Source organism: Balaenoptera musculus, chromosome 7 (genome assembly GCF_009873245.2).
Source record: "Balaenoptera musculus isolate JJ_BM4_2016_0621 chromosome 7, mBalMus1.pri.v3, whole genome shotgun sequence".
In the NCBI taxonomy this organism is placed as follows: Eukaryota; Metazoa; Chordata; class Mammalia; order Artiodactyla; family Balaenopteridae; genus Balaenoptera; species Balaenoptera musculus.
This window is the reverse complement of record NC_045791.1, coordinates 21,150,910-21,175,784: the sequence shown is the minus strand read 5'-3', so window position 1 is coordinate 21,175,784 and position 24,875 is coordinate 21,150,910. Positions and strand designations below refer to the sequence as shown.

The following is a 24,875-nucleotide window of genomic DNA, read 5'->3' as shown; positions in this document are numbered from 1 at the left end:
TCTCAAGAGGCTAGAATTATAGAGTACCAGGCATAGACTGCAGGACTGATCTTTAAACAGAGTTTTAGGAAACAGAAAAACAATACATCTTTTCCATTTAAACCAAGTACTCTCAAAAATATAAGCTAAAAGATACTGGCCAAGTTCTCCTATGTCTTAATAGTCTCTTCATTTAACTAAGGGTATTTTTTGTAATATGGTCCATTGGTACTTTAAAGGATGTTTTCTCTATTCATTTGTTTGCAGGAAAAAAGACTCTTGCCATGATAAGGTGCTAGGAGAGGCCTTCTGGACAAGAGAGGTAGCAGAGAACATTAAAAGGCTCAGTTCCCCCCTATTATACCCTAACACTACAAGCTTCTGTTAGGCAGGAAGTACTGCAAATAAATTTTACTCCTACATTTAATATCCAGGAAGTCCAGAAAATTCTACATAGCTCTCTAGTATCATCAACTTTAAATCAGGGAGTAGCTTAATCATCAAATAATAAGCTTAACAACCAATCATGGCACATACAAGATCTGTATTAAAAATACTGTATAGCACAGGGAACTCTGCTCAATATACTGTAATAACCTAAATGGGAAAAGAATTTGAGAAAGAATAGATACATGTATATGCACAACTGAATCACTTAGCTATACACCTGAAACTAACACAACATTGTTAATCAACTATGCTCCAATATAAAATAAAATTCTTTAAAAAAATAAATAGGGCTTCCCTGGTGGTGCAGTGGTTGAGAATCTGCCTGCCAATGTAGGGGACACGGGTTCGAGCCCTGGTCTGGGAAGATCCCACATGCCGCGGAGCAACTAGGCCCGTGAGCCACAACTACTGAGCCTGCGCGTCTGGAGCCTATGCTCCGCAACTAGAGAGGCCGCGATAGTGAGAGGCCCGCGCACCGCAATGAAGAGTGGCCCCCGCTTGCTGCAACTAGAGAAAGCCCTCGCACAGAAACGAAGACCCAACACAGCCAAAAATAAATAAATAAATAAATAAATTTTAAATAAATAAATAAATTGTATTTCTTTGTACTACCAGTTAATAATCTTAAAATGAAATTAAAAGAACAACTTCATTCAAGATGAATAAAATGCTTAAGAATAAATTTAACAATAGAAGTATAAGTTTTATCCACTAAAAATTACAAAATATTACTAGGGGAAATAAAAGAAATGGAGAGACATTCCATGTTCATAAACTGAAGACACAATATTGCTAAGACAGCAATTCTTTCTAAACTGAACTATAGATTTGGCATAATCCCTATCAAAAGTCCATCAGGCTTTTATGCAGAAGTTGACAAACTGATCCTAAAATGGAAACAGAAATGCAAAAGACTCAGAATAGCAAAAGGAATTTTTAAATGAAACAAAGTTGGAGAACTTCCCAGTTACAAAATGTATTATAAAGTTATCAAGATAAGCTACAGTTAGCAAGAGAGTGTAGTAATGGCATGAAGATAGATATTTAGATCAATGGAACAGAGCTCAAAGTCCAGAAATAAACCCTTATATTTATGGTCAATTGATTTTCACAAAGATGCCAAGGCAATTCAATGAGGAAAGTATAGTCTTCTCAATAAACAATACTGATACAATTGGATATCCATATCCAAAACAAAAAAATGAACTTAAACCCTTACCCACACCATACAAAAAAGAATTTCAAAATGTATCACAGACCTAAATGTAACAGTTAAAACTCTAAAAATTTTAGAAGACAGAGGAGAAAATTCCTTGACAACCTGAATAAGGCAAAGATTTCTTAGCTATGAGACCAAAAGTACAATCCATAAATGAAAAAAATATTGCTAAATTGGACTTTAAATTCAAAACGTTTGCACTTCAAAGACACCACTAAAAACTGAAAAGGCAAGCCACAGACTGGAAGAAAATATTTGCAAACCCCATATCCAATAAAGGGCTTGTATCTAGAACATAAAAAGAACTCTTGAAACTCAATAACAAGAAGATAACCAATGCAATTTAAAAATGCAAGAAGGATTGGAGTAGACATTTCACCGAAGAAAATATACAAATAGCTAATAAATACATGAAAAGACACCATAATTAGTCATTAATGAAATGCCAATCAAAACTACAATGAGATACTATTTCATACTCACTAAAACAAATTTAACCGAAAACACAGACAAAACACGTTAGCAAGAAATATGGCAAAACAGGAACCCTCTTATATTGCTGGTGGGAATATAAAAGCTATGGCCACTTTGGAAAGCAGTTTGCAATTTCTTTAAAAATTAAGCATCTATTTGCTATATAACCCAGCAATTCCACTCCCAAGAAAAATGAAAATGTCCACACCAAGACTTGCACACATATATTCACAGCAGCATTATCCATCATAGCCAAAAAAATGGAAACAAGCCAAATGTCCATCGACTTGTGAATGGATTAAAAAAATGCTATCTCAATACGATAGAATATGATACTATTCAGCAATATAAAGGAATGAAATATCGATATATGCTATAATACAGCATATATCAATTAAGTTCAAAAACATTATCCTAAGTGAAAGAAGCCAGTCACAAAAGACAACTTCCTATATGATTCCATTTATATGCAATATCCAGAAAAGGCAAATTCATAAAGACAGAAATTAGATCAGTGGTTGCCTAGGGCTGGGGGTGGGAATGGGGATTAACTGTAAATAGGTGGTCGTGATGGTTGTATAACTTGGTAAATGTAGTAAAAATAATTAAAATATACACTTTAAATGGGTAAATTTGGGTATATAAATTATACTCCAATAAAGTTGTTAAAAAGAATCATTCTTTCATGGTAATAATTACTGTATTATAACAGCATAGAATGCTGTAGAGAGAAGCCTCCACTTGGCATAAAACACTTGTTATCTATATCATCAACCACCAAAATGATAACCAATTAACATGAAATCCAAGGAAACATAAAAAGTGGTATTGTTTTTGGCTCACAAGCCCCTCTGTTGAGAATGGCAACACCATTAGCAGTTCTAAGTTCAAAGTTTCAAACAAGGAACACCAAAGACCTTTGCATAATGAAAATTTCACTAAAATTTGAAAGGGCACTGGGCTAGTGTTGGTTCCATCACTTAATATCTATGCTATTCAAACTTGGTTTCTTCCCTAACCTTCCCACAACATCTCAGGCTATTGTCAGGACCAGGTAAGATAAATAAAAGAGAAGGTATTATAATAATTTTTGACCTTATCATCAAATATAAAGGTGTTGCTCACATCCTTGATTTTTCTCATTCCAAATTTGAAGATGGAGGAAGTCAATCATATGGACCCATCTAAGTTCAATCGCAGGTTTGGTCAAACGAGCTACACATTCTTGGCTCTTAAGTAAGCTTTGAGACTGCATTCTGCCTGGTAATTGTATTGGATAGAATCCCCAGCTCTTGCTTTGAAAACAATAAAAGCATTCTATAAATGGAAATGTCAGGGGACAATATTATTGGAGATCCAATATTTGAACCAGCTACGGTGCATGAGGAAGGCCAATAGAAATAAGCAATAAAATGGAAATTTTAAAAACACTTATTTTAGAAGATAAACTTTAAAGTGAAGTAAAAGAATATCAAATGACCTCTTGAGAGAAATAATATTCCTTACACTTGCATGTCTATATATCTAAACTAAATTGTGTTCTACATGTCAGGCGGTGGGAGGGACAGGAAATAATCTCTTACAGTAGCATCCATTAAATAGCAATAAAAAGGTAGCATTAATTGGGTACTTAATATGACTTTGATCATGTAATACTTTGAGTATAGAAAATGTACTTTGAGTATGTAATACAGAATATGAACTATGCTTTACATAGACTTCCTCATTTATTCCCATTTTAGTGATGAGAAAGCAAAGGCATAATGTTGAGGTCACACACTTTGGCTTAGCACCCAGACAGTCTGACTTTGGTATCTGTGATCTGAACCACCCCAGCACCCTACTTAATGTGTGCTGTCAGCATCTCTATTGTTTACAGGTTCTCTACAAATACAGCTAAGTAATTAAGCCTCAAAACGGTAGTCTAAAAAGATTTAAAAGGAAGCCATTCCTTTTCAACATAGTGAGTATACTTAGCGACAAAAATCTTTGAGCAGCTGCATTCAATTAAAAAAAATTATTAACCCTGAGGAAAAATCCACACACAAAAAAATATCCATGTTATTCTTACCAGTTTCATTCATGAAGTGCATACATGAATGAAATTCACCGTTGGGTGATAAAACTACTTCTTTCCACAGTAGCTTATTATTTTCCTCGTTTGGGGGAAAAATGATCACGGTAAGAGGGTAGTAATATCACAGATTGCCTACAGGAACCACAGTTTGGCTACCATAGTAATTCCAAAGAATAAAAGAAACAAAAGGATGAGATGGTTAGTTCATATTCATACATTTGCTATGAAAATAAGCTTTAACAGTACATAGTATTAAAGAGAGTAGTAAATATGAATGGTGTTAAACATACACTTTTGAAATTATTTCTCTGAGTAAGTCTCAGATATTACCTGTGGCACTAATATCTGTAGCACAGATGTCACCTGTGGCTGTAAAGTTGGGGGAACTTTGTTGATATATCAAAATAACTGCATGAATTGAGTAGATCCATAACCAACCCACAAGAAGGTAGGCTTTTTCTCCTTTTTTAGTTCCAATCAACACTGCCTGTGATTCACGGTAATAAGATGATGGCCATGAAGATGTTCATAAAATAAGTTTTTAAGGTTGCTTTATGAATCTGTAATACTGTCTTTTGGTCTTTAATTCATATTTCAATCCCACTTTGATAGGTCTGACTTGTTTTCATATTTGACTTTCATACTTCTCTGCATAGAATCCTCTGTTTTCTTAGTTAAGAAAAAATGAAACTTATCTTAAATATCAAAATTTCACCATGAAAGAAAAAGTTGAAGGAAGATAATTTCCAGGTGGCCATAAAGGAATTGTTCCATTGATAATCTGACCTCCAAGGAGAAATCTCCCTATAAATCACCAATCCAACAGCTCAGTCTGACACCAATCATACAGAGCCAATGAACATTTAGATTATATTAAAACAAATTTTTAACCTGGGAAAAGTTTGGTTGGCCAGTGAATTTTATTATAAAACAGATTTTGTAGTACATGCTCAAAGAGAATAACTGAGTCAATCACCACAAAAATTAACATTCAACATCCTTTCTATTCCAGAATAAATAGCCTAAAACAGAAGTGACAGAAAGGTTAGAAGACTTCCCATTAACTTGGGGGACATGACACTTGTATGTATTTTCACTCCTTCCTAATACTTCCTTGAAATGACAGTAAAGGTATTAAAAGATAGAAGTCAATAAGGGCCAAAAATATAGAACTAGAGGTGGAGAATAGACAGCAATGAATTTTGGAACATGGGGAACAGGTAGAGGAGCAGTAAGGAAATTGAAAGTGTAAAGGAAGCTGAAGATTCTGCGTACAGAAGAATATGGTGACAACAACAGAAAAAACTAATTTATACTTGCAGAACTCTGAGAAAGTTTGTGTCCTAAAGGCCCTAGATAAAAGTAATAAGGCTTATGGCTTGAAATGGGGGATAATTAAAAGCCTATAAATGGAATTAATTAGCCCCTCAGATCCCTTCCTCTGTCCCTTCTTCAATATTTGCAGGAAAACAGGCAACAAAATTCAACTCCTCAGGAAGATATTTTTGAGGAGAGCACCCAAAGTGAAAGACAGTGATGAGGTATCATATTCAAAAGAGAGGAATTAAGTGAAATGCTGAGGACTAAATGTTAAGCCACTTCTGCTAAGATTCTGCCTGTATTCTTTTATCAGTAACCCAGTGTAGGCAGGGTTCATTTCAGGACACACTATGATAGTAAATTTCATGTGTCAATTTGACTGGACTGCAGAGTGCCTGTATGTTTGGCTAAACATTATTATGGGTGTATCTGTGAGGGTCCTTCCAGATGAGATTAGCATTTCAATCAGTAGACCGAGTAAAGCAGATGGCCCTCCCCAGTGTGGATGGGGATCATCCAATCTGTTTGGGGTCTCAATAGGACAAAAAGACAGAGGAAGAAAGAATTCACTCTCTGCCTGACTGTTTGAACTGAAACATTGCTCCTCTCCTGTACTTGGACTAGGACTTACATTATCAGTTTCCCTGGTTCTCAGGCCTTTGGGCTTAGACTGGAACTACACCAATGGCTTTCCTGGGACTCTAGACTTCTCAGCCTCCATAATCGCATGAGCCAATTCCTTATAATAAATCTCTCTCACTCTCTCTCTCTCAATTCCTGACTAATCTAAACACTGAATAGTCCCTGTTATGAAGACTGCTAATCATGACTGAACCTATTTTCCCTTCTTACATGGCTGTCCAACTACAAACTACATTTCCCATCATCCCTTGTGGCTAGCAGTGACCATGTGACTACATTCTCACCAATGGAATGTGACCAGAAATGATGTGTCATGGCAAATTTAAAGCATATATCTGCAGATTCTTTAACACTCCTCCAATCAAAAGATGAAATCTAGGCCCCCTCCTTAGAGGCACTCTTGCAACCAACAGAATGCAGCAGAAGTGACAATGCATGGCTCCTAGGCTACATTAGAAAAAGCCATGCAACTCCTTCCTGTTTCTCTTTGGAAGCTTGTTCTGAGAGTCTTCAGATATCACGTAAGAATTCCCACCATGCTGAGGTCTCCATATAGAGAAAGCATGTAGACACAACCACATACAAAGAGAGAAAGAGATACCTCAAGAGTCCCAGTCATTCCAACCTCAGCTGTTTGACTCTTCCCAGTCCAGGTACCAGATATGTGGATGAAGAAGCCTTCCAGATGAGCCAGCCTCTGCCCCCATCTGAACACCATGGTATAAGAGACCCCAAGGAAGAACACCCAGCTGGGCCCACCCACTCCCAGATGTGAGAGCCAAAATGAAGACTGTTACTGCTTGAAGCCACTTTTGGAGTGGGCTGTTACACAGCTGCAGACAACTGGAACATATATGGAACTTCTATGTCACTTGTTGAAATATCTTTTTTTAGATTTTAGCTCTGTGCTCTTTTCATCACTACAATACGGAAATGCCCGTGATCCAGCTTGGGTGGGCAAAGAAGGATAATGTCCTTCCATAAGAAGGAAGAAAACTTTGTGGCTGAATGACCACATGGAGCAGAACCACTGGACAATCTGGACCACCATGAGACCTTCTCATGAGTGAGATAGGAGCTACTATTATTTTTAAACCATGTACTTGGGTACATCTTTTTTATAGCAGCTTAGCCTTCACCTTAAATAATATCCATAATAAGCCCTGGATAAAAGACCTTCAGGTACTGATGGATATAGATTTTTTGAGAAACCCATACTCCAATAAAAAAAGCCAGTTCACCACTCAGTAGAGCCTGAAAGAGAAGCCCAAACAGCTGAGTCACATACATAGAATGTCAATCAGCTTTTAAGGTCTCACCCTCAATAATCGGAAACACTAAAGAAATAGTCAGTGATCAACAGACATTAGAAGAAAACTCCCCATATCACAGGCCATGATCAAACAAATAAATGAATAAAAGAGTAACAGATTTAGAGGAAACATAAATGGTACAGAGAATGAAAAGGAAAAGGTTAAATTATTGTTAACATCCTCTCAATGAAAACACACTGCATCTGTAAAACAAGATGCAATTTTAAAAATTATAGGGTGGAGTTAAGATGGCAGACTAGGAGGACATGGAATTCGCATCTCTGCACAACTAGGGCACCTACCAGGCACCGGTGGGGGACCATGTCCACCTAAGGGGATGGAAGGAACCCCCAGTGACCAGGTAGGACATGGGGTGTGGGGAGGAGTGAGGGGGGAGGAGAAGTGGAGGCAGGATGGGACCAGACCCTGAGGGGTGGCTGGGGGAGGGGAAGGGATCCCACTCCCAAAGGGGGAAGTTGGGGGGCCATTGGGAGGGCAGAAGATCAAAAGTGAGCGTGGCCAGGTTTCCCCTGCCCACTTGGGCTCCTGGGAGCCTGCTGAGATCCCAGGCCTGATCCTCTGCCCACTGAGGCCCACTCCAGCTATTTGGCTCCTGAGGGAATAGAAGCGGGGGGAAAGGGGAGCCAAAGTAAAGGCCAGACCTACAGAACTGTCAAGCCTGAGGGGCAGCTGGGGGAGGGGAGCAGTTCCTACATCCAGTGGGACCCACCCACTGTTAGGGGTCCAGCGGCAACGGGGGAGACCCTGGGGGAGACAGGGGTTGGGTGGGAGTGGAGGAACAGAAGGGAACGCAGCCAGTGCTTTCCCTGTCCACTTAGGCACTGGGGAGGCTGTTGGGCTCCTGGGCCTAATCCTCTGCCCTCAGAGCCTCCTTCCTGCCATGCAGAGCCCAAGCCCCACCCCTACAACCCTACCCAGGGCCCCACCTCTACACTCGGAGACCCCCTCTGAGACCCCCTCCAACTGCGCTGGGCCTAAACCCCACCCACACACCCTCATCCAGGGCCCTACCACCAAACTCCTGAACTCCACACTCCAGAGGCTCCTCTTTGGACATGATGCTTTTCCCCTTCTGCACAGGTCCTAAGCAGAGGCCCTGCCCCAGCTTAAACGTCACCCCGCCTAGGCCCCACCCTCAAGGTCTTTTCTGGTTGTGCTTAGGCCCCACCCCATGCTCAAATGTCAACCCCCCAGGCCTAGGCACCATCCCACCCTAAAGCTCACCCCTGCCTAAGTTCCACCCCCAATGAAACTCCACACCCCATAGCCAAGGCTTTCTTTTTTTTTCTTTATTCTTCTTTTAGGATGGGGTTCTGTCTTACCTTGTTGTTGTTGATTCATTTATATTTTTATTTTTTCTAATAAATCTTTTATTTTTCTGATTTTATTTTCTCTTTCTACTTTGTTATTGTTCTGCTCCTTATGGCTTGTTCCCCCCTCCCTTTTATTTTCTTTTTTCACTTGTGGTTTTGTTTTACATTGTTGCAGTTTTTTCAATTACATTTTTATTTTTCCTAATGTATTTTTTATCTTTCTAATTTTATTTTATTTTTTATTCTTTGTAATTGTACTGCTCCTTTGTTTTCTTTTTTTTTTTTCTGCCATGCCACACAGCTTGCAGGATCTCAGTTCCCAGCTGGAGGTTGAGCCCAAGCTCCAGTGGTGGGAGCACTGAGAAAAAACTGCTGGACTAAGAGAGAATGTCAGACCCCAGGGAATATTAATCAGAGTGAGGCATCCCAGAGGTGCTCATCTCGGCACCAAGACCCAGCTATACCCAACTGCCTCCAAACTCCAGAGCTGGACGCCTCAGGCCAAACAACCAGTAAGACAGGAATATAGCCCCCCACTTCAAGAAAAAAAAAAAAAATGAAATGACAAAAAAATATGTTACAGAAAAAGGAGCAAGGTAAAAACCTACAAGACCAAATAAATGAAGATGAAATAGGCAACCTACCTGAAAAAGATTCAGAGTAATGATAGTAAAGATAATCCAAAATCTCAGAAACAGAATGGAGAAAATACAAGAAAAATTTAACAATGATCGTGAAGAACCAAAGAGCAAACACACAGTGATGAACAACACAAAAACTGAAACTAAAAACACTCTAGAAGGAATCAATAGCAGAATAACTGAGGCAGAAACATGGATAAGTGAGCTGGAAGAAAAAATAGTGGAAATAACTGCCAGGGAGCAGAATAAAGAAAAAAGAATGAAAAGAATTGAGGACAGAGTCGGAGACCTCTGGGACAACATTAAATGCACCAACATTAGAATTACAGGGGTCCCAGAAGAAGAAGAGAAAAAGAAAGGGTCTGAGAAAATATTTGAAGACATTATAGCTTAAAACTTCCCTAACATGGGGACGGAAATAGTCAATCAAGTCCAGGAAGCGCAGAGAGTCCCATAAAGGATAAACCCAAAGAGAAACACGCTGAGACACATATTAATCAAACTATCAAAAATTAAATACAAAGAAAAAATATTAAAAGCAGCAAGGGGAAAGCAACAAATAACATACAAGGGAATCCCCATAAGTTTAACAGCTGATCTTTCAGCAGAAACTCTGCAAGCCAGAAGGAAGTGGCAGGACATATTTAAAGTGCTGAAAGGAAAAACCTACAAGCAAGATTATTCTACCCAGCAAGGATTTCATTCAGATTCGAGGAGCAATCAAAAGTTTTACAGACAAGCAAAAGCTATGAGAATTCAGCAGCACACAACCAGCTTTACAACATATGGTAAAGGAACTTCTCTAAGCGGGAAACACAAGAGATGAAAAAGACCCACAAAAACAAACCCAAATCAATTAAGAAAATGGTAATAGGAACATACATATCGATAATCACCTTGAATGTAAATGGATTAAATGCTCCAACCAAAAGACACAGACTGGCTGAATGGATACAAACACAAGACCCTTATATATGCTGTCTACAAGAAACCTACTTCAGACATAGGGACACATACAGACTGAAAGTGAGGGGGATGGAAAAAGATACTCCATGCAGATAGAAATCACAAGAAAGCTGGAGTAGCAATACTCATATCATTTAAAATAGACTTTAAAGTAAAGAATGTTACAAGAGATAAAGAAGGACATTACATAATGATCAAGGGATCAATCCAAGAAGAAAACATAACAATTATAAACATTTATGCACCCAACATAGGAGCACCTCAATACATAAGGCAAATGCTAACAGCCATAAAAGGGGAAATTGACAGTAACACAATAATACTAGGGGACTTTAACACCCCACTTACACCAATAGACAGATCATGCAGACAGAAAATAAATAAGGAAACACAAGCTTTAAATGACACAATAGACCAGATAGACTTAATTGATATTTTTAGGACATTCCACCTGAAAGCAGAAGAATACACCTTCTCCTCAAGTGCACACGGAACGTTCTCCAGAATAGATCACATCTTGGGTCACAAATCAAGCCTTGGAAAGTTTAAGAAAACTGAATTCTTATCAAGTATCTTTTCCAATCACAACGCTATGAGATTAAATAACAATTACAGGAAAAAAAAAACAGTAAACAACACAAATAGATGGAGGCTAAACAGTGTGCTGCTAAACAACCAAGAGATCACTGAAGAAATCAAAAAAATTAAAAAATACCTAGAAACAAATGACAATGAAAACATGACGATCCAAAACCTATGGGTCACAGCAAAAGCACTTCTAAGAGGGAAGTTCATAGCAATTCAAGCTCACCTCAAGAAACAAGAAAAATTTCAAATAAACAATCTAACCTTACACCTAAAGCAACTAGAAAAAGAAGAACAAAGAAAACCCAAAGTTAGTAGAAGGAAAGAAATCATAAAGATCAGAGCAGAGATAAATGAAATAGAAATGAAGAAAACAAGAGCAAAGATCAATAAAAGTGAAAGTTGGTTCTTTGAAAAGATAAACAAAATTGATAAACCTTTAGCAGGATTCATCAAGAAAAAAGGGAGAGGACTCAAATCAATAAAATTAGAAGTGAAAAAGGAGAGATTACAACTGACACTGCAGAAATACAAAAGATCATAAGAGACTACTACAAGCAACTCTATACCAATAATATGGACAATCTAGAAGAAATGGACAAATTCTTCGAAAAGTACAACCTTCCAAGATCGAACCAGGAAGATTTAGAAAATATAAACAGAACAATCACAGGAATAAAATTGAAACTGTAATTAAAAATCTTCCAACAAACAAAAGTCCAGGACCAGATGGCTTCACAGGCAAATTCTATCAAACATTTAGAGAAGAGTTAACACCTATCCATCTCAAACTCTTCCAAAAAACTGCAGAGGGAGGAACACTCCCAAACTCATTCTATGAGGCCACTGCCACCCTGATACCAAAACCAGACAAAGATATCACAAAAAAAGAAAATTATAGACCAATATCACTGATGAACATAGACAGAAAAATACTTAACAAACTACTAGCAAACAGAATCCAACAACACATTAAAAGGATCATACACCATGATCAAGTGGGATTTATCCCAGGGATGCAAGGATTCTTCAATATACACAAATCAATCAATGTGATACACCATATTAACAAATTGAAGAATAAAAACCATATGATCATCTCAATAGATGCAGAAAAAGCTTTTGACAAAATTCAACATCAGTTTATGATAAAAACTCTCCAGAAAGTGGGCACAGAGGAAATCTACCTCAACATAATAAAAGCCATATACAACAAACCCAAGGCAAACCTCATTCTCAATGGTGAAAAACTGAAAGCATTTCCTCTAATATCAGGAATAAGACAAGGATGTTCGCTCTTGCCACTATTATTCAGCATAGTATTGGAAGTCCTAGCCACAGCAATCAGAGAAGAAAAAGAAATGAACGGAATCCAAACTGGAAAAGAAGTAAAACTGTCACTGTTTGCTGATGACATGATACTATACATAGAGAATCCTAAAGATGCCACCAGAAAACTACCAGAACTAATCAATGAATTTGGTAAGGTTGCAGGATACAAAATTAATGCACAGAAATCTCTTACATTCCAATACACTAACAATGAAAGATCAAAAAGAGAAATCAAGGAAACAATCCCATTTACCATAGCAACAAAAAGAATAAATACCTTGGAATAAACCTACCTAAGGAAGCAAAATATCTGTACTCGGAAAACTATAAAACACTGATGAAAGAAATCAAAAATAATATAAACAGAGAGATATACCATGCTCCTGGATTGGAAGAATCAATATTGTGAAAATGACTATACTACCCAAAGCAATCTACAGGTTCAGTGCAATCCCTATCAAATTACCAATGGCATTTTTCACAGAACTAGAACAAGAAATTTTACAATTTGTATGGAAACACAAAAGACCCCGAATAGCCAAAGCAATCTTAAGAAAGAAAAACGGAGCTGGAGGAATCAGGCTCCCTGACTTCAGACTATACTGCAAAGCTACAGTAATCAAAACAATATGGTACTGGCAGAAAAACAGAAATATAGATCAATGGAACAGAACAGAAAGCCCAGAGATAAACCCACACACATATGGTCATCTTATCTTTGACAAAGGAGGCAAGAATATACAACAGAGAAAAGACAGCCTCTTCAGTAAGCGATGCTGGAAAAATGGATAGATACATGTAAAAGAATGAAATTAGAACACTCCCTAACACCATACACAAAAATAAACTCAAAATGGATTAGAGACCTAAATGTAAGACCCACACTATAAAACTCTTAGAGGAAAACATAGGCAGACCACTCTATGACATAAATCACAGCAAGATCCTTTTTGACCCACCTCCTAGAGTAAGGGAAATAAAAACAAAAGTAAACAAATGGGACCTAATGAAACTTAAAAGCTTTTGCACAGCAAAGGAAACCATAAACAAGACGAAAAGACAATCCTCAGAATGGGAGAAAATATTTGCAAATGAATCAATGGACAAAATGATTAATCTCCAAAATATACAAGTAGATCATGCAGCTCAATATCACAAAAACAAGCAAAAATGGGCAGAAGACCTAAATAGATATTTCTCCAAAGCAGGCATACAGATGGCCAACAAATACATGAAAAGATGCTCAACATCACTAAACATTAGAGAAATACAAATCAAAACCACAATGAGGTATCACCTCACACCAGTCAGAATGGCCATCATCAAAAAAATCTACAAACAATAAACGCTGGAGAGGGTGTGGAGAAAAGGGAACCCATCTGCATTGTTGGTGGGAATGTAAATTGACACAGCTACTATGGAGAACAGTATGGAGCTTCCTTAAAAAACTACCATATGACCCAGCAATCCCACTACTGGGCATATACCCTGAGAAAACCATAATTCAAAAATACATGTACCCCAATGTTCACTGCAGCACTGTTTACAAAAGCCAGGACCTGGAAGCAGCCTAAATGTCCAGCAACAGATGAATGAATAAAGATGTGGCACATATATACAATGGAATATTACTCAGCCATAAAAAGGGATGAAACTGAGTTATTTGTAGTGAGGTGGATGGACCGAGAATGTGCCATACAGAGTGAAGTAAGTTAGAAAGAGAAAAACAAATACCATTTCTAATGCATATATATGGAATGTAAAAAAGAGGTACTGATGAACCTAGTGGCAGGGCAGGAATAAAGATGCAGACGTAGAGAACGGACTTGAGGGCATGGGGGAAAGGGAAAGCTGGGATGAAGTGAGAGAGTAGCATTGACATATATACACCACCAAATGTAAAATGGATGGCTAGTGGGAAACTGCTGCATAGCACAAGGAGATCAACTCTATGCTTTGTGACATCCTAGAGGAATGGGATAGGGAGGGTGGGAGGGAAGCCCAAGAGGGAGGGGATACGGGGATATATGTATACATGTAGCTGATTCACTTTGTTGTACAGCAGAAACTAACACAACATTGTAAAGCATTTATACTCCAATAAAGATGTGAAAAAAAATTAAAAATTAAAAAAATTAAAAATTATAGAATAAGATATCTTAGAAATTTAAAATGTGCTAGCTGAAATAAAAAATATTCAATGGAAGGGTTGAAAGATGAAATATAATAAATATTTTAGAAATTAGAATAAAAATGCAAACAGAAGAAAAAACAGTGGAAATATCTAAAATTTGAAGATCAATTAGAGAGGTAAAACATCTGTCTAAGGAGTTTCAGAAGGAAGAGAGACAACAGAGGTAGAAAATCATATAAAAAATAAATCTCAGAACTGCAGAGCATGAGCATATTGGTAAAATATTCTCCTAATGGCCAGTAAAATAAAGGAGAAAGGACTCACCCCAAAGTACATAATTATGAAATTTCAGAACTTCATGGATAAAAAGAAGATTCAGAAAGAGGAAAAGAAACAAACAGGCAACATACAGAGATGAGATCAGAATGACAAAAACTTCTTAGCAACAATACTGGAGGCTGGAATACGTAGAGCAGAGCCTTCAAAATTCTGAGGGGAAAAGTGCTTTTTAACCTTGAACTCCACACCCAAGCTATCAGTCAAGTACATGACAAGCAGAGACCCTTTCAGACATGAAAAATGACTTCCAATGTATCCTATTTTAGCAATTCTAGAAAATAGAGCAACAAAGGCAAGGAAGAGAAACACAAAACTGGGAACAAGGGGTTCAAGATGAGAAACTGTGCAGCAGTCCACACTGAATCAGGAGGGCAGAGGGCTGTGGAAAGATCTCCCCCCAGAAAACATAATAGAGTGTTTTGAACAGTGCTTAAATGTTTCAAAAAATTAATATGGGGGACTTCCCTGGTGGTCCATTGGTTTAGAATCCGCCTTCCCTGAACTCGTGCAGGGGACACGAGTTCAATCCCTGGTCGGGGAACAAAGATCCCACATGCCGCAGGGCAACTAAGCATGTGAGCTGCAACTACAGAGCCCACGTGCTCTGGAGCCCATGCCGCCACAACTAGAGAGAAGCCCATGCACCACAACAAAGAGCCGGCACCCTGCATTGAAATATCCCGCATGCCACAGACAAGGTCCCATGTGCCGCAACTAAGACCCAATGCAGCCAAAAATAAAATTAAATAAATAAATATTAAAAAAGAAAAGATGCTCCACATCGCTAAAAAAAAAAAAATTAATAGGGGTATGTCAGCTGGAGCATCAGGGGGAAAGCAGCAGTAGACTCGAAGAAGGCAAAAGAAAAGATGAGGCAATTTTTAATTTCTGTATAAAACAAAAAGCTGAAAAAAAAGGAGGCAGAAGTACGGTACACTGCTTGACTCAGCAGAGAACAGAATCTATGTAGAAATAATAATACAATCACTGTTCATTGATCTAAGTATTTTGATATAACTACTTTCAAGGGAGGCAATAAGGAGGGAAAGGGGTAGGTAGATGAGAGATAAATCTTCAGCTCACATAGGAGAAAATCAATAGGAAATATTCAACACAAATCAAGAAACATCAATAATGAGTATATTACTTAGAAATATGGAGGTAAACATCAGGATAAACAGTAAAAAGAGTTGAAACTGGCTGCCTCTGAGGAAATTAAATGGAAGACAACATGCAACTGTAATATCTCGTCATGAGAATTGCAGTAATAGTTAAATTTCTTACTATGTGTACCTATTTCTTTTCATACAATCTGTGTTCAACATCTTTTCCAGAGATGATCAGAAATGGTACTGGAACCAAGGAACAAGAAAATACAGATAATTAATTTTCATATTTACTGATTTATAAGGCTGACTTTGGTTTTCATCATTTCATATCCCCTCTTCAATTTATATTGGGTTGGCCAAAAAGTTCATTCGGATTTTTCCATACCATCTTATGGGGAAATCCGAACGAACTTTTTGGCCAAGCCAATATTTCAAGTTCTAGAATAACATGTATCATATGTTCTATTTCTTCAACGCTTCACTTCTCAACTCCCCTAAATACACACACACACACAAGACAGTGCCCCTCATTCTACAAGTACTTAATGTGCTGGGGATATTTTATGCAACATTTATTTATGTTCTGGGTACTGGGAATATATCAGTGAATAAAATCAACAACATCTCTCTCTCCTCAGGGAGCCTCCATTATAGTAATATTTAGAAAAAAATCAGAGTAATTTATTTCAAATTATTTAGGTAATATAGACATTTTCTGGCTTATTGGGAACATTACCAAATTAGTACTTGTGGCCTCCAAGGAAAAATGATTAGAAGTTTTAGCAGTGAATCCCATGCCATATATTTCTATGCTTTTTGATATCACAGAAATAACACCATTGAGAATTTATTATACACATAGCTCTAAGATAAATTAATAGCCATAGATGTAATTTAAATGATTCCAATTTAATAAAATTCTCAGAAGAAATATTTCACTAACTTCTAGCACATATTCAAAAAATTAGCTTTATCCTAAGAACACTGTATTGTCTCTAAGATTCCTAAACTTAAATATACATATAAATATATATATAAAATATCATTTTTCCTTAAAGTTCTTTCAACTCTGAAAACGTTATTATTTAAGCTATAATTAAATATTAACCTAAGTAAGATCCTTTTTTCTTACCCAACATCATTTTCATAGTCTCGTTTTCTTCTTCCAAAAGATTAATTTTAACTTATCTACTTAGTTCTTAGAACATAGGTCATTATTCTCACCCTTTTTATTCACTGGGAAGGATCTACTGAAATTAAAACTTTCCAAGAGTTTGTCATATAGAAAGTTTTAGAGCTAAAAAGTCAGCGAAATTACCTATGATCATTCACTAATAAAGTATATATAGCTGTCAAATTGCTCTCACCTTTTGTGAGTCTAAAGGAAAAAAGTATGCAAAAACTGCATAACATAAAAGCAAGAATATTTCAAACATCAAATAATTATATAATAATGATAAAAATAATAGCTAACATTTATGAGTAGCTACAATACACTAAGTTTTTCAATATATTTGTTTTACTTTGATTTTCAAAACAGTCCTCTTAAGTTATTTACTGCCCTCATTTCCAATAGATAAATAGGGCTCAGAGAGGTTAAATAACTTTCTCCTTTCTAGATGCTTAGGACTTGAATGTGAGTCAGCCTCCGTACAAAGTATACAAAGTATACTTTTTCTAGTATACGGAGTGACCTCTGAGGATGACTTAAGGCTATTAAAAGAACCTCTCACAAAAAGACAAATATGGATTTTTTTTCTTTCAGACCTCATTACTCATAACAAATTGTTTTCCAGTCTTTTTATAAATACTTGTAAAATGTAATTTGGAACGGTGAAAATGTTATGGAACTAGACAGTGGTAATGTTTCCAGCACACTGTGCATATACTAAATGTCACTGAATTGTATACTTTAAAATGGTTAAAATAGTAAAGTTTATGTTATGTGTATTTTACCACCATAATTTTTTTTAATGTCATTTGGCCCAAAGGAAGTAAATTAGAAACTTATCCTTTATATACACAGGATCACACATTTCAAGGTCGCCTCTTCATTTCTACGGCTATATATTTAAATTCTACGGCTATATATTTAAATTCTACCTCACTGCTAGGGACTTCCAAACTTATATCTGTAGCAGAGACCTGACTCCTGAATTCAGACCCAACTTCCTGGTCAACATCTCCATGTGAATTTCTAAAAGACTTAAAAATTGAACATGTCCAATACCAAGTTACTCATATTCCCTCCACGCCAGCTCCTTCCCAGTAGCCCAGGTTAAATGATGGCAACTCCACTCTCCTGGTTGCTCAGGGCAAATCCTCAGTATCACCCTTGTATCTCTCTCCCTCCCTCTCCCCACACCAGTACATCATAATGGTTTTACCTTACAACAATGTCTCTCAATCTGGGCAGTACTGACACTTGGGCAGGATAATTCTTTATTGTGCGGGCTGTCCTCTACATTTTAGAGTGTTTAGCAGCCATCCCTGGCTTCTACTCACAGATGTAGCTAGCACAACCCAGTTGTGACAACCAGCTGTGACATTCCCAAATGTCCCCTGCTGGGCACAATCTCCCCTGGTAGAAAACCATGGCCTTAAATGACCTCCAACCTCTTCTCACCACCTTCTCTGCCATGACCTTCGTTCAAGCTATTATCATCACTCGTCCTTATTTCTATAGTAGCCTCCCAGCTGGTTTCCTTGTGACCACTTGCTCAACTGACCACCCAAGATAATCCTATTAAAATATTATTTTTTTAAAAAAGATCATGTCACCACTCTCTAAAAACTCCCCCATGTCTTTCTATCTCGCCGAAGAGTAAAAGCCAAACTTGTATTCTAACCTATGAAGACATACCTGATTTGGGCCTGATTACCCTTCTGACCTGACCTCCTATCACTGCCCCCCATGTTCACTCTGCTCCAGCACGGTGGTCTCTTCTCTGGTCCTCAAACATGCCACAGCCACGCCTGCTTCAGGGCCTTTTGCTCTTGTGGTTCCCCCCATCTGGGATATTCCCTGATATCCCCATGGCTGGCTCCCTCACTTCCTTCAGGTCTTTACTCAAATCCCCTTCCTCAGTGAGGCAGCCCATAGCCCACCCACTGCAAATGTCAGTCTCTCAGATATCACTTATGTATGGAATCTTAAAAAATGATACAAATGAACTTATTTACGAAACAGAAACAGACTTCCTGAGATAGAAAACAAACTTATGGTTACCAAAGGGGAAAGGTGGGCGGGGGGATAAATTAAGAATTTGGGAGTAATATACACACACTACTATATATAAAATAGATAAACAAGGTCCTACTGTATAGCACAGGGAACTATACTCAATATTTTGTAATAACCTATATGGGAAAAGAATCTGAAAAAGAATATATATATAACTGAATCAGTCTGCTGTACAGTGAAACTAATACATTATAAATCAACTATACTTCAATAAAAAAATAAATTAAAAAACTACAATGAGAAAAAAACTCTTAGTCTCTCACCTATCACTGCATATCCTTCCTCCTTGCCTTATCTTTCCTCCTAAGCACTCATCACCATCCAACACACTCTCTATTTAACTTCTTGATCGTGTTTATTAGCCTATTCATGAGGATCAAGGATTTGTCAGTTTTATTCTCAACTTATCTCATGTATTTGTAATAGTGCCTCGCACACAATAAGGTCTCAACAAGGATCAGAGGAATGAATGAACCTCTTAGGACCAATACTGAGAAATTTTTTAAGAGACCACTAGTTATTGTGGTTTCAGAGGCCATGATCTGTTCACCTCTACAAAGCATGCAGACATGAATAACTATGTGTTTACTTAAAACAACAAGCAGCATCACTCCTTATCTGATACTCTTGTTGACATGATCCTTCTTTCTTGGCGTGGATGTCAAATTGCCCAACACTAAACATAGATCAACAGATCTCATCACAATGATGACAGGCATTCAACAGCCTTGCCAGATCAATGACCCCACAGCCTACATCTCATCAGACTCTCACGCAGTAGAGAAATCTTTAGCAACATAACATATCACTCACTTATTATTCATCAATCCATTGTTTTTCCAAAGCCAGGACTCACTTAGAAATGCTTCTAATTTGGATGAGGTTGAGTAACATCTAACCTATGGGCTCAGGGGAAAAACAATAGATACCAGCAAAGAGCTTAAGTGATTGGCGCCACAATCTAAATCCAGAGAATGGTTTCCAGGTTTCTAAAATAAGGTATATTTATCTGGTCTCCAGGGAAATCTGTTCAAATTCCAGATTACACTGGACCTGAGTTGTTGGATTTGATAATATACTACAAAAAAATGCAGTTAATTTCAACTGCAATCAAGCTTTTTTTTTAATCCAAATGAGAAATAATAAATCATGCATAAGTAGGTACAGATTCTAAGATGTTGAGGTTGTCTTTGAAGGTGATGACCCAGAATGCTCTAGGGCATATGACTCCTCAAATTGATTTACTGCCTTTAAAATAATGTTGCATTCATGTCAGTACTATTTATAATAGCAAAAAACTAAAAGCCACTGAAATGCCAGGCAATAGGGAAAGAAAAGATAAACCAATAGGGCACTGTTTAAATAAATTATTAAACAAAAGTACAAAAGAAAACTATGCAACCATTAAAAGATGAAACTGACCCATGTGCACTAATGTGTAATATTCATCAAGATATCATTATATGATAAAAGCAACCTGGAGAATATGATTCTGCCAAGTATGATTCTGATTGTTTGAAAGAGTGTTTGTGTGAATGTACAAACAGGTATGTAAAAATTAGATATTTTCAGATCCACATTCTCCACCATTCCACACTTGGCTTCCTGCCCAGGAGGCAGGTCTGTATGGAGGCATCGATGGGTTCCCTTCCCTTGCCTTGTGGCTTCTGGTTGGATTCAGCCAATGAGATCCCTGGCAGGAGATGTGAGGACAAAGACCATTCATCACCTTGAGCCTCTTCCCAACTTTTCTCTGCACTTTGTTTATATCCCTCTAAAGGCCACAGCATCTCTCAAGCACCCTCTCCATAAAAAAGTTTTCTCTCCAGATTCCAGAAACTACTTCCGTCCTTTGCCCCTGCAGACCCAGTGTTATAAAGACTGATACCTGCTCAGAGGCACTCCACAATTCCTTGTAGCTGATCTTAAACCTTGCTCATACTTTCCTACTTCTGTAAATAGTTCTTTTATTAAACTCTTCTCAATGAACTACTTTGCATGCACCATTTCTTTTTTTGGCAGAACCCTAACTAATAATTATAGTAAAACTTATGTGTGTGCATTTTGTGTGATTTATATACACAACTATGCATAGAGATGTACTTACATGTGCAAGGAATGTTTCTGAAGGATATATAAGAAAAGGGAGAGTGGAACACATGGCCTAGACTTTGGCTTTTAATTTTATATCTCTGAAATTTTTTCAACTTTTAAAATGTCTGATCACATACAAGTAATAAATTTATAATTGAGAAATGAAACCATATGGGAAAAAATATATGTTATTACCTTTTTGATGGCACACTAATGAGGGAAAGAATAAATACCAGAGAAAATGAGAGTGATGACATGGATATTCATTTTGAACAGTGCAAAATATCTGATGGGAAGCATCCTGACTTCTGAAACTTAAGTGTGACAGCTATCAAAGTGTCCATCCACTGTAGAGAGGGTCTGTACCAGCTTGTTCCATTGACCTACTTTTAGAAAAGCAGGCCTATTTCTAAAATTTCCTTCAAAATAAGCCCATTTTCTTTTAAATTTATTTACTTTTAAAATGTATTTATTTTTGGCCGCGTTGGGTCTTTGTTGCTGCACGTGGGCTTTCTCTAGTGGCAGCAAGCGGGGGCTACTCTTCATTGCGGAAGCCCGTTTTCTTAATGCATCCCATTCATGTTTCAGATTTGCTACTTTCCATCTTAATTGAACTTTTTTGAGAACTTTAGACAGGAGTACAGTCACATAAATGTGCTTAATTAGATCTGATAAAATGTTTACTCTTTTCTGATTGAAATAAAATAGCCCCATTCACATAAATGCAATCTTGACTTTTAGAACTATTTCCAAACTTCCTAAAACTACAGTGAGGTAAAAAATGAAAATCACTAATGTAGTATTAGAGCCCACAATTAAATTAATTTATAGGGGCTTTAATGCAATTAAATTTCCTCCAGACTGTATCTCTAATGGTGCTGGGGTTTTACTTAATACACTTTACAGCATAATTCACTTTCGTTTTTGCAAAACCTTTTAAATATTGCAAATATCACTATTATACATATTTCCATGGTGACATAATATGTTTGCAGTCTATTTAATTTACGGATGATGAGACTAAAGTGAAAACTCTCTGAGGACCATAGATCTTCTAAAACATCACATTTTCCAGTTCTAAGATATCAGGTGTATAAGTTATCTCTATTTGCAAGAATGGACTCATGAAACAGTAATACATATTTTAAATGATCTGATTGTGAAACTTTAAGAAAATTAAAGTCTAGGGCAAAGAAAAACATCAGTGATACAAACAGCCAAGATATTTGAGGTTCATAATTTAAGCTGATAAAGTATTAGCCTTTAAAATTAAACAGATCTTTTCCAAAGCCACATTAAGGAAATATCTAGAAAAGAACATAAGTTATACACAAGTCTCCAAACCTCAACTCAACCTATTCATATACTTATGTACGAGGTAGCTTAGCATCTCAGAACACATTAAGGCAACTGTAAAATTATAACTAATGGGCAAAGTTGTTAGGATAATATTTCATGCTCCAAAACTTAGATATACAGAATCTATGCTAGAAAACATTCAATAATAAATAGCTAACTAGTTTGTACCCTAAAAGAAAGAGACATGTATTACTGGTCCAAAGCATTTTTAGCTGAGGATATCAGCTAAATTCAGAAGCCATTTTCGCTACAAATGTGCTGCACAGCGGTGATATATTTGACAAAGGAGAAGCAGATGTAACTATGGAAATCATAACTTTAATTGACAACAACATGAAAATTCAGAAGGATAACAAGCATCATGGATGGAGGTGACAATTATGCAGGAATAAGAATCAAATGTATTATAAAGAAGAAGAATCTATTTTTTCCCTCTCTGGAGATTTCCCACTACTCCACACATAAGAAGTACAAGGATGGAAAGAAGAGTCTTCTCATTAATGAAAATGGGACAAAGGAAGAGCCAGGACATCCCTACCTGGTTTCCAGATGAACTGATTATCCTTTTTGCCTTCCAAATGAGCTGCATGGGACAGCAAGAAAGAAAGTAACAGAAATAGCTTCCTCATTCTCCTCCATACCCAGCGAGTGACAGCCAGATTACCCTTTGGAAACATTCTTCAGATTTTCAGCCTCTTGACTTGCCTATTCCTAAAAGAAAAAAGAACATCGCATAAGTTTCTTCTGTAAAGAAATTACAAAAACTCACTTGGACTGCTAGAACCTTTAGCATAATGACATTACAAATGTACCATGACCATAAAGAAAGTTTACAAAATATTAACATTTTAAGGTCAGATGTGAATTAGCCCATGCTTTCAATCCTTACCCATGAAAGGTGTTATCAATTCTAGGGATTCTACAGTCCCCCAATCAGTTTACTTTTGCTTTTAAGAGCAGGGTTGGCAGATACCTGGTACATTCCCTCCTTCTACTCAGCCAAACTCCTTGAGGAGCCCACGATTTTTGGAGAAAGATCTGTACATACAGCAAAGTCCAAATAGGGCAATGAACATTCTAACAATGGTATTAAGAAAGTGACAGAGAAAGAATGAGGAAAAGGCAATCAGTTCTTCTGTGGTGAGAAAAAAAAACAGAGGGAAATCTCCACAAGGTAATATTTGAGAGGAGCCGGGGAAAAGGGCTTGAAGGTGCCAGGAAGGGCATTTCAGGCCAAGAGAACTAGGTGCTGAAATGCATTTTGTGTTTGGGGACCGGGGAGCGGGCAAGTGGCTACAGTGAAGGACACATGGGAGAGGGAGGAATGGACAGATATGAGATTTAGAACGTAGGTTGGGAAACAAATTATAAAAAGCCTTGAGTGTCATGTGAGAGATTTGGGCTTCATTCTGTAAATAATAACAATAAGAATCACAGGAGAGCAAATGACTTTTAAATAACTGACATCAGTGAACATAATATTCATAACATGATTACAGAGAAATTGAGGCCAGTTATGAAACTAGAGAAATAGTCCACGCAAGTACTGATGAATGAGAGAATCAGGAGAAGTTTGAAAGGTAGTGCAGAGGCTGGGTTTAAAGGATTTGGTTAACAACTGGGTGAGATGTATGAGAGAGAGAGAATAGAAAAGACAGATTCCAGACCAATGGGACCCCTCTACCAAAAATGAGAAATGGGAAGAGGGGAAGGTTTAAAAAGGAAGATAAAGAGAATTTTCTTTATAGAATATTAAGTTTGATGTGCCTACAGGACATCCAGGTAGTTGCCCAAAAGATAATAAGAAAATTCTACATGGAATTAAAGAGATCTGGGGTAACCTGCCACAATACATGTATTAGAAAAACACATTAAGACAGATAAGTGTAGGGCAATAAAAGGATGGAACAGTAAGAAAGGATGTCAAGGGTAGAAGCTTTTCCCCCTAAACATTTACCAAAGAATTGCTAAAAGTGGGTAGCAAGTCTGACTGTGAACTTCCTAGTGACCAAAAAAAAAAAAAAAAAAGTGGCTACTATAGCCCTCATATACGTAGGAGTAAAGTATATATTCTTTTTTTATTGTTTTAGGAGAAGCCATTCCCCTGCTTCCAAGCACTGGTGGAATTTTACCCCAAGAGTTCTCATCAACACAGATGCTGTGCTGAGCAATGCACTCAACACATCACTTCATCTATAAAACAGACAACAGCAATGTGTGGTCAGTGGGGTCTTGGGCTCTTCTAGAACACTCCAAGGGTACAG

At 37.3% G+C, this 24,875-nt stretch overlaps 1 protein-coding gene across 2 annotated transcripts in view; it reads right to left on the bottom strand.

The window, feature by feature from the left end:
- Positions 1 to 23,288, bottom strand: part of THSD7B (thrombospondin type 1 domain containing 7B) — a 751,247-nt gene extending 727,959 nt beyond the window's left edge. For both annotated transcript variants that reach the window (XM_036856921.1, XM_036856923.1), the window contains exon 1: positions 23,150 to 23,288. In XM_036856921.1, coding sequence (XP_036712816.1) covers positions 23,150 to 23,288 — 139 coding nt within the window. The remainder of the gene's footprint in view (positions 1 to 23,149) is intronic.
- Positions 23,289 to 24,875: the final 1,587 nt, after the last annotated feature.